This window comes from Toxorhynchites rutilus, chromosome 3 (assembly GCF_029784135.1).
Source record: "Toxorhynchites rutilus septentrionalis strain SRP chromosome 3, ASM2978413v1, whole genome shotgun sequence".
NCBI classification, from domain to species: Eukaryota; Metazoa; Arthropoda; class Insecta; order Diptera; family Culicidae; genus Toxorhynchites; species Toxorhynchites rutilus.
In genome coordinates this window covers 11,631,348-11,643,038 of record NC_073746.1, presented here as the reverse complement: position 1 = coordinate 11,643,038, position 11,691 = coordinate 11,631,348, and the positions used below count along the sequence as shown (strand labels likewise).

General features: G+C 42.3%; 1 protein-coding gene across 2 annotated transcripts in view; it reads right to left on the bottom strand.

Annotated features, from left to right (window-relative positions):
• Positions 1-6,676: 6,676 nt before the first annotated feature.
• LOC129778499 (protein sister of odd and bowel) overlaps positions 6,677-11,691 on the bottom strand; it is a 168,889-nt gene continuing 163,874 nt past the window's right edge. For both annotated transcript variants that reach the window (XM_055785425.1, XM_055785424.1), the window contains exon 8: positions 6,677-7,503. In XM_055785425.1, coding sequence (XP_055641400.1) covers positions 7,310-7,503 — 194 coding nt within the window. In that variant the 3' untranslated portion in view covers positions 6,677-7,309. The remainder of the gene's footprint in view (positions 7,504-11,691) is intronic.

Genomic DNA, 11,691 nt, shown 5'->3' with positions numbered 1-11,691 from the left:
GATTATGAAGTTTCTCTGAGAGAATTTCCATGGAAACTGAATCAAATGCCCCTTTGATATCGAGAAAAACGGAAGCCATTTGTTCTTTGCGAGCAAATGCGATTTGGATTTCAGAAGATAGCAGCGCGAGACAATCGTTCGTCCCTCTACCTCGGCGGAAGCCAAACTGCGTATTTGACAGCAAATTGTTCGTTTCGACCCACTTGTCCAAACGAAGTAGAATCAGTTTCTCTAACAATTTACGAATACAGGATAACATTGCAATCGGCCTATACGAGTTGTGATCGCAAGCCGGCTTGTTGGGTTTCCGTATGGCTATCACTCTCACTTGTCTCCAGTCATGCGGGACAATATTCAGCTCCAGAAACTTGTTGAACAAGTTCAGAAAACGCTGTTTTGCCAAGTCGGGAAGATTCTTCAACAAGTTGAATTTAATCTTGTCCGACCCCGGAGCTGAATTGTTACATGAGAGAAGTGCAATTGAGAATTCTATCATCGAAAAATACTCATAATCGCCTTGGAGCGGAATGTCGCGTACGACGTTTTGTGCAGGAACGGAATCGGGACAAACCTTTCTTGCAAATTTGAAAATCCAACGGTCAGAGTATTCCTCACTTTCGTTTGTATGGTTCCAGCCACGCATTTTCCTAGCCGTATTCCAAAGAGTGCTCATAGTTGTCTCCCTTGACAAACCATTGACGAACTTCCGCCAATATCCACGCTTTTTTGCTTTAATCAAACCTTGTAGTTTGGCTTCTAGAGCTTGGTACTTTAGAAACCATTCCACTAATCCAGTTTTCCTGAATTTTTTGAAAGCGGATGATTTTTCAAGGTAGACCTTTGAACATTCCTTGTCCCACCAAAGTGATGGAGGACGACGTCGGAAAGTGGTAGCAAGAACACGTTTCTTTTGAGCTTAAAGTGCGCTTTCGTAAATCAAACTCGATATAAAGTTATACTCTTCGAGTGGAGGAAGTTCATGAATTGAAACAATTGCTTCAGATATTATATCCGCAAATGTTCTCCAGTCAATATTCTTCGTGAGGTCATACGAAATATTGACTGACTCACGAGAGCTTGATTCATTAGCGATCGATAAAATTATTGGTAGGTGATCACTACCGTGGGGATCTTGGATTACCTTCCACATGCAATCCAGGGATAACGAAGAAGAGCATAGAGATATGTCTAGCATTCTTGCCCGTGCAGGAGGGTTGGCTATTCTGGTTGCTTCCCCAGTATTCAAAACTGTCAATTTGAAGTTGTCGCACAGATCATAAATCAAAGTGGCACGGTTGTCATCGTAGACTGATCCCCATGCTGTTCCATGGGAGTTAAAATCACCTAAGATTACCCGCGGCTCCGGCATTGCCTCGATAGTATCAAAGAACTGATGGCGGCCTACCGTAGTTCTGGGAGGGATATATATCGAAGCAATGCAGAGGTCTTTGCCATTGATTTGTGTCTGGCAAGCAACAACTTCAATGCCTGTCATCGGTGGGAGAGTGACTCTATAGAAGGAGTGACATTTTTTAATCCCCAATAGTACGCCACCAAACGAGTCATTTCGATCGAGGCGAATAATGTTGAAATCGTGGAAATTCAGTTCGTCGGCTGAAGAAAGCCATGTTTCACAGAGGGAAAATACATCACAGTTAGAGTTATGAACTAAAAATTTAAATTGATCTAGTTTAGGGATGATGCTTCTGCAATTCCACTGTATTACAGTGGTCAATTCCTTGACCTCTTGCACTGAATCAGGCATCGAGGGAAATGAACGCTGCTAAAAAGGCACATTTTTCTTTCAAGAATGTTCTCACTACCGGAAGCAAACATAATACTATGCTTTTAAGAGAGTCATTAATATTCAAAGCATTCAAAATGTTGTCCACCAGGTCAGAAAGCGCAAACAAGCCAGGTTGTGACTGTTGCTTTGACCGCGAAAAAGGAACAGACGTATTGGGTGTTGTTCCGGAACGTGCTGAGGACCCCTGGTTAGTAGAAGAACCGTGTAAACCAGGAGGTACTTGCTTCGGTCTATTTTCAGCACGTTCGGTTCGAAGTTTCAATCCAACTTGGGAAATTCTTACTGGGGAGTGATGGAAAAGTAGTAATTTTCCTTTTCCTGATGGCACCCTGCGATGTACCAGAACTTCCCGCGTTGGGAGCGTCAGCGACAGGCGGTCTATTTTCAGCACGTTCGGTTCGAAGTTTCAATCCAACTTGGGAAATTCTTACTGGGGAGTGATGGAAAAGTAGTAATTTTCCTTTTCCTGATGGCACCCTGCGATGTACCAGAACTTCCCGCGTTGGGAGCGTCAGCGACAGGCTCGTCGTTCTGCAGGAGGGAGTAAGGATTTTCCTGCGTCGTTGGCACGGAATTCTTAAGCATTTCTGCATAAGTCCGTTTTGAAAATTCCTTTAGGGAACGCTTGATTTTTTCCCCTCTTTGTATGTACACCGGGCATTGAGAAAGATCATGGGGGGCCCCGTCGCAATGAAGACACTTGCGCTCTTTTGCGCAAGAAGTCCCATCATGACTCTCTCCACAATCTGCGCAACGCTTTTTGTTGCAACAGTAGACGGCCGTGTGACCAAGTTGCTTGCAGTTGTTGCAACTCATTACCCGGGGTACAAACAATCGAACAGGTAAACGAAGCGCATCTATCGAAACGAAGTTTGGAAGGGCGGAGCCCTCAAAGGTTACTCGAAAAGAATTTGTCGAACTGAGAACTCTCTTATTATTTATAATAGATACGGATTTCAGTTGGTCGCATGCAAGAATCTTCACAGTTTTAAGCGAAGAGTTCTTGAAGCGACCGACTCCATCCTTGAGTATATCATTTCGGGTCAAACCCTTTTCGGTGATTACGCCGTCGATTTCTACGTTACGACAGGGCACGTATACGCGATACTCAATCGCAAAGAGATCGCAACGGGTTATATCATTTGCTTGGGTCCGGCTGGAGACGACAACTCGTAATTTGTCTGGCCCCATCCGAGTAATCTCGGTAACATCTGAGAAGTTTTTTGTCAGCTCTTTAGATATGCGAATAACATTGAAGGGTTTGGATTTTCGCCTAAAGTACACAATGAATGCGCCTTTGGAGCCCTCAGGGTATACTTTTTGACGAAAATCCAGTTTTTCTTCATCCTCCTCATCATCAAAAATTACGTTTTCTATTCCAATTTCTACTTCACCTTCCGGTTCTTCAGGGGGTTCCGTATCAGAGATATACGTTGGCGTCGTTGCGGGATCCTCCCCGCCTTCAGCCATAGTAATAAATTTCGTCAACTGTTCGATATGAACAGAATTTATTGGTAATAAAAAAAAATTAAAAAATAAATATAATAAGATAAACTTCTATTTTAGTTACAGTAGAAAATTATAGTTATTCAAACTAATTTTTATTAAATTAAATTCAAAAATGAAAAAAGTTCCAACAAATGTTCAAGTGCAATATATATGAAGATGGTCACCCTAATGCCAACGCTTGATGATTACGTAAACACCCAGCGAAACAATGGTATTTGTTATGCACAGAAAGTGGAAGAAATGATAGAAAGGAGAAAAAAAGAAATAAACTTCTGCTTGCCGCTGTGGTGTGACGTATGTGATCTGTTGAATGGATCCTCAGTGTCTCGATCGTACACCACTTATTTGGTTGAGATTCACCACGCTTGCAAGCGCGCCGGATGAAAAAACACAATAGAATCCAGTTGTCGATTTGCTCTACAGATGATAGAAGAGTAGTGAAGATTGAAATCCAACTTCGGGTCCAATAGAACACCAAGGTCTGTTACACGATCTACTCTGCGCAGCGTAACATTTTCAACAGAGTAATCGTAGAGGATTGGGAACGTCATCACCGCACATTTTGGAACGCTGATATTGAGTTTATTGCGATGGCACCAGTCAACGAAAGTATTCAGCAAAGTCTGAAGACGATGGCAATCCTCAATCGAGTAAACAACAGCATACAGTTTAAGGTCATCAGCATAAATCAGTTTGCATCTGACTCCCAGCAGAGCTGCCACATCGTTGAAGAACAATGTGAACAGAAGTGGTCCCAGGTTGCTTCCCTGCGGTACGCCGGAAGTGCTACTGAACGCGGAAGAGATACACGAGCCAAGTCGCACCCGAAGAGTTCTTCCCGTCAAGTACGATTTCAACCACGTTATTAGATGCTCGGATACTCCAAGTCGCGAAAGTTTGCAGAGCAGGATTTTGTGGTCGATCTTATCGAATGCAGCTTTCAGACCCGTATATATTACGTCCACTTGCACTCTTTCCTCCAGAGCGTTGATGCAAGTACTAGTGAAGTATAAAAGGTTGGTAGTTACCGATCGCCCAGGAATAAATCCATGCTGGTCAGTTGATATGTACCGTTTCGAGCGATTCAAGACTACTTCACTCAAAATAATCTCGAACAACTTGGACGCCGCCGAAAGACTGGTGATACCACGATAGTTTCTTACATCCCGCTTGTCCCCCGCCTTGAAGACAGGAAACATAAATGACTCCTTCCATAATGTTGGGAATTTACCTTGCTCAAAAGATGCATTGAAAATGGCTGCAACAGGCTCAGCTAAAGCAGCTGAGCACCGACAGAACACCACCGCCGGGATTCCATCCATTACCAGGTGTAAGCGAGTTCTTCAGTTTTCTCGTTGCTGAATGCACCATAGCTGGAGTTACTGTGAATGTGGACAGATCCAAGAAGTTAGCCGGAGTATCAGTTGCAGCAGATGTCGCATCAACATCACAAGTTGTTCTTTGTTCGAAGACTGACGCAAAATGTGTCGCAAACATTTCATACGCATCATCAGGGGATACTGACTCTTTCCCATCAAGAATCACGTTGGACGGAATGCTCGAGTTTTTCCTTTTGCTGTTGATAAATCCCCAGAAGCTTCGAGGGTGGCTCCGCAAATTCCGCTGAACTCTGAGTACGTGAGATTTATACAAAGCACTATTTAGCCTACAATAAGTAGCACTAGCGCGCTTGAAATCACGCTTAGTGTCAGGCGTTTTATGACGACGCAATTTTCGCTGTGCTGAGTTACAATCACGTTTTAGCTGTCTGAGCTGAGGGGTACTCCAAGCTGGAGAAATAGGACGTCGCTTGGGAGGGACATGTGATTCCAGCCAAAGTCGAATTATTTTACAGAAACGGACAGCCATCAGGTCAACATCTGCACATTCGGTAACATCGATCCAGTTCTGACTGAGCAGATATTGCAGTAGGGAGGCATAATCAATTTTCTTATAATCAAGCTGCCTTACTCCATCATTCACATCTCGTGGTATGTAAGATGGGCAAGTATGAGGCACGGCAAGTGAAACGACCAGAGGCGGATGGGGAGGATCGATCGGCAACAATGACACGGCAGATTCATCTACTTTGAAGTCATGTTCATCGCTACAAAACACCAAATCTAGAGTACGACCGCGTGAATTCCGGACTGAATTTCGTTGAATAAGATTGACGAACTCCATTCCATCAACGAGGGCAGAGCTTGCAGCACTCAACGACGATTCTTCGGAAAGGACAACCCTGTTATTACTGGTCTCCCATTGAAGCAGAGGCTGGTTATAGTCACCACAAATGAGAACTTTGTCCTCAATACTTGTCATGTCATACAACTCCTTGGCAGAGGCAGTGTGAGCGTAAATCACGTCAACATAGCGGCTTCGATCGGGTGGGATGTACACAGCACATACGAAAAGCTTAAAGCCGGGTAATTTCACTAAAACACAGACTTGTTCTAACGTTGCACCGCGTTCAACGTTCACTCGATAGCTGGTATAGCGTTGTGATACAGTAACTAGCACACCACCGAAAGAAATCTTGTCGCTGTTATTTGCGTTACGATCACAACGAAAAACGCTATAGCCAGGTCCAAATAGCTGAATCGAGTTGATGCCGTCGTCGAGTGCAGTTTCAGTCAATATGACAACATCAAGCTCGCAATCAGAGACAGCCAAGAATAAATCGTCTATTTTCGTTATGTTCCGGAATAATCCATACTGCGAATACACTATTATAAAGATTGCTGGTTCCCCACAATTTCTTTCCTTCAGTCAACATTCTAATCCACCTCTAGAACGCAACCGGAGAAGCCACAAGCGCTCGGCCGAAAACTTTCTAATGACTCTGGTCGTACTATTACGACCATCAATTAATTACTGTGCGTCTCCCAACTGGCAAACGAAATCCGTACCAAGCCCTCTCGGAGCCATGCGTATGCATTTCTCTTAAACCTTTCTAATTTACACAAAGAATTTACTTACTTTCGTTCGGCTTCTTCCTGTCGTATTTATCCTGTCGTTTCTCTCTCTATAAATACCGCAAATTTATGAGATCTGCACCAGTCCGCTTCGCACAGGGATTCAGCCCCGCGGACACCGGAGGGAAGCTTGCCACCACAGCAGACCAGCACACTTCCGACTTCAGAGTGCGGAAAGGGAATAGAGGCCTAAAGGTAAAGGCAAATGTGGAACCAAATGCGGGGTGAGTGGGTGTGTGTAAATTGCAATTGCAAATAGCGTTTAATGGATTTTGAAGGCATACATCATAATATTTCCCCTGCGTTTTGCCGGGCGTATGTGAGTTTATCACTAGGTTTGCTTCAGAAAGGCAGATTAACGGCTTGACTTTATGAAAATTGCACATTAATGTTTTTATTCTCCGCTTTCATTCTGTCGTTGCATTAATCATTATCGTTTACAACATGGTCAGATTGGATATGGTTCAACGCGTTCTGTTTTTACAGTATTGGGGTTGAAAGTAAGATTTTTTGGCGTGACGTTTCTATACATCTCGAGACTTTATTCACAATTTTACAAATCTCAGACTGTGTGAGAAGACTAATTTTTGGTTCGAAATTGAATAATAATAAAAATTCCCTAGCTAGAAGTGCTAACAGTACACGGTCAAAGAGAATATTTACACACATGAGTGTTGAGAACCTAACTGAGGAAAATTATATATTCGTCTAGACTTTTACCCTAAATTATGTACATCGCTTTACATTCAACACATAGGATTTGCTCTACACTAAAAGTTTGATTTGCGCCTTAGCCTACCGCTGGTTTTGGGTGCACGGCTTTTCTGTTTGTTTGTTGGAATCAGTCAATTACGATGAATTCACCATCGCTGGCAAAGGAAGCCGGAATGAGGGGACCGGACTCGATCCCACTACCGGTGCCGCCACTACCACTGCCATTGGGCAGCGCCGGAATTCCCCTCGGTGGGGGTCGAGCGAGCGACGGGGAGCAGATGGTGAATTCCGAGAGGGCCTTTGGTTAGTTGACCATCGTCCGGATTTCGGTGTGCTGGGTTTCCTTGTGACGCCGGAGGTCCACCTTGCGCTGGAATGCTTTGTGGCAGAGCTCACACTGGAACGGTTTGTAGCCGGTGTGCTTCCGCGAGTGGGTTATCAGATTCGAGCTCTGGCTGAACGCCTTACCGCATACCTGGCATTTGTGGGGTTTCTCGCCTGGAAAGAAGCAGAATAAGAGGTAATTCGTTAGTTTTGTTTGAAGTTGGTTGAAATACCAAAGAAAAATGTGTCTCTCAATTCACTTGATCAAACAGCTATTTGTCTTCATAATTTCATCGTCTCCGAGTCAGTCGGGGAAACGTAGAGGGGAGAGTGTATCGTTTAAATGCACATCCCCTCAACTCAATTACAATTAGAAGCGGTATGAATTTATAAGTTATTATCCCTCCCTTTGATTCAACAGCAGCAGCAGTAGAGTGTTGGACTTCTGCATGCCCTCTCGGCAGAATTATTGAGATCAGAGTCAGGGGGAAAATAAATTTAATCGTTCACTTTGTGTGATATATGGTTTTCGGTCGTAGTCTTCAGAAATTGTGGATTGAACGTGTTATGGAAAGAGGGAGTTAAGTCTGTTGACAGTTTCCCAACTCATAAACATTCCAACGTGGATTTATTGGATATTTTTCAGATTCTGTTTGAAGTCAAAGATTGTCTTAAACATACGCGTTTGAATTTGAGTTCAAAATTTTATTTGAATACGACGAATTGTAAGTTTTTTTTTTTCGTTCGTCTGAATAATAATTTATTTGCCCATAATCCAGCAGAAAGGGAAAGTTTCTTATAAAATTTTGATTATTTTAATTTTGGGTCGGTAACGGTTTCTCGGAACTCCATGTATTTCGTAAATGTGAGGTTGGAATTGATTGGTTCTAGCTTTCGATTAAGTTTTGAATGAAAATTTAGGTTCTTTGAAGACCAAACAATCATGAGAAATTGTTTATTTACCACTCAGCGTATCTTAAACTTAAATAGAAAATTTAGAGATAAAATTTTCCAATCTATCGATGTTTGTTTGAGTTGATGGCCGACCAGAGCGAGGAAAATAATCCATCAAATCTGGAACGCTTTTGAATATGTTGTGCCCGTCACAAGTACATGTTTGGAAGGAAGATGATTAATTTATTTTTATTTTATTTCACCATCTTCGACAACGTCGTACAGACTGAAACCTTAAGATCTAAATTATTCTAAGTTTCTTATTCTAGTACTAAACACATTCTTGGACAGAGTAAAATCAAACACATCACTAACATTGTTAAAAGAACGTAAACACAAATTGAAACTATTGTTGAAACCATAATTCGTTCTATGGAATGGTATAAGAAATAACGATGAATTACGAAAACGACGGGGAGGAATATTCCACGGAACTTGACGTAACAGTTCGGAACAGTCCACATTGCCGGTTATTAAATTATAAATAAATATTCTTTGTAGTTTGGTACGCCTGGCTGATAGTGTTTCCAAGTCAATCAGTTTACAACGATCAGCATAACTCGGAAGATTTATCGGATCATTCCAAGGGAGCTGTCGCAAAGCAAACCGCATGAAAGTTCTCTGGATTCGCTCCAACGCAACGATTTGTGTAACGAGGAATGGGGACCAAACCGGTGCAGCATATTCCATGATGCTCCGAACTAGCGCGCAGTATAACTTTTTGAGGCAATACACGTCAGAAAATCCAGAAGCATGGCGACGAATGAAACCGAGCACAGTGTATGCTCTAGCGGTTGTGATTACTATGTGCTCATTGAACTTCAGTTTAGAGTCGATCATTACTCCTAGATCACAGATCGAGTTTGCGCGTTCTATGGGCTCCAGCCCCATGTGGTATTGGTGGCGAATGACATTATTGCAGCGACTGTAGGATATGGCTTTACACTTTTTACTATTCACACGCTCAAAATCGCGAAGTCTGGCTCTATCAGTTTGATGTCTGGAAATATCGGTTGCGCATTTTACGGAGATTGTTTCGAAGTTTGCGAAGCTCGGGTGTCCACCAAGGTTTGTTGAAGATGGAACCAGATACTTGTCTTTTTTGCGGTACAATACGACTGATAACATCGAAAAGAAATTCGTAAAAAACAGATAGCATCTGGTCTACTGTATTCGTGTTCATTAGATTCTCCCATTCAATATCCGCAAGGACAGAATTCAATAGTCCAAAATCACAAGTCGAATAGTCATATTTCACACTTTTTTCTTGATCGTCAAATAATGTTGGTGTGTCATTCTCGTCAAGTAGTAAAACGAATGGAGTGTGGTGGTTATCAATAGGTAGCAACGGAGAAGATGGTAAAAGTATGTCCAGATACTCAGGGAGATTGGTAAATACTAGGTTCAGAAATCTTTCTTTGGTGTTGACATAACTATTAATCTGCCTCAAGCCATTCACAAACATGGCTTGTGTAAAGTTTAACTCGGTTTCATCTAGATCGTTTGAAGGAATGTATCCATTGATGTCCTCATCATGATGCCATCGTAAGTTTGGAAGATTGAAGTCACCAATTGACAAGATTATGTCAGACTCCGAAAGGTGATCAACAACGTGTCGTACCGCATTTGCATGAGCCCTATATAAATTGGTGCTCGAGTTTGGTGGGAGATAAATAGCGATTACATACAGTGAACGATGCTGTAATTTTATACAGACTGCGATTTGTTCGAGCTCTTCACAACTAGTCATTACAACAGCTTCGCATTTAATGCAGTTTTTGACGGCTATCAGTACTCCACCACCCCGCGAATACTGGCTGGTCAGTTCGTTGCGATCACAGCGGAATAGAACATAATCCGACGATATTTCACAGCTTTCGATATCATCCTTAAGCCATGTTTCAGTGAATACGATTACGTCGTAGTCACAGCTTGACAGCACTATACGCAGCCGAGCAATTTTTGTACGCAAACCTCTAACGTTCTGGTAATATACTGAGAACGGCTCACGTGCAGTAACGACGGGAAATGACCGACTATTTGACGGTATGTAGGGTGATGTGATTTCAGTCGCTGCATTTTCACTAATTTGGACCATTTCGGTATCACCAAATTCCGAGTGAAGTGTGTAGTGGCTAGAAGCGACAGGCATTACTGGACAACAATTGTTCCTAACATGTGGATACTCGCCTGTTATATCATTTTGGAAGACCCTTCACCGTTCTCAACCTCAGGACCGGGATGACTGTTGGTCGCTGGCTGCAAAGACTCGACTGAGATGAGGTGGTTAGGGGCTTCCATAAGACTAAAGTGTGTGCACCCCGGGAACGAAACAGTGACCGATTCAGATGAAGAACTGCATAACAAAATGTGAGAATTCGACTTTTCCGAAATCCTTACGCTGGAGTAGGATTGACAGGAGAGGAGATTTGAGTTGAGCGTAGTGGCGTTGATGCTTTCCTTTGTTTTAACGGAGCGCGAAATTTTTGTGATCCGAAGTCTTCAAACTCCCTGAATAAAACTCCTTCAGGCCAAGTTTCTGGATCCAAAGCCTTCGTTTTCAACGATGGGTCTAGCCCAACTTTAAAGGACACAAATGAGAGGGTGCTTATGTCCTTGTGTTTCGCGATAAGTTTAAACACAGAGAGTTCGTCATCGGTGTTAAGATTTGCTTTTACCATAGCCGATACCGCTTCAGGTGTTACGTCTGGTCGAATTCTCGAAATATATAACCAGAACATTTGATCCTCCTTCTTGCACACTGGCACTGACACGACATTTTCTAACGGCTGCTTTCTACCAACATTACAGTTTTCAGTACCTTGTACAACCACGTTTACATCAAGAGGTCTTTTTAGGTCCTTCGTTGAGTTGTTGTGGGCCAATTAGCAGCTGGAGAGTAATCAGCGTTGGGTACAGGAATATTATACATAGATTTTAAACAATTGGCTCAAAAGATGCTGAAAGTGAATCCTCCAGCCAGGACAGAAATTTATGAGTGAAAGAACTTTTAGATAAGTACTTGATAATGAACACTGAATATCGGACATAGGTGTCTTTTAGTGGTAAAACCAAACTCCTTAGCTTTTACATTTTTTTTTAAAACTTTGGATACATTGTTCCTCTTATATGCAGTGAGAAACAGCGCCGAAATTGATCAATTCCCTATGAAACACGCATTTAAAAATCATGATGTGCTGCAAAACCGGCCAAATACATTTTTTTTCTACCTCATTCTGGCATGAAGCTATAGAAAATTGGCTTTCTTGTAATTTTCTTGAGATGACCGTTTGTAACTACAGGTAAACTTCGATATAACGTACATTTCATTTTCAAAATTGTACGTTGTATCGAATTGTACGTTATATCGAAGCATAATAAAGTACTCACAAACGTAGTCTATAATAC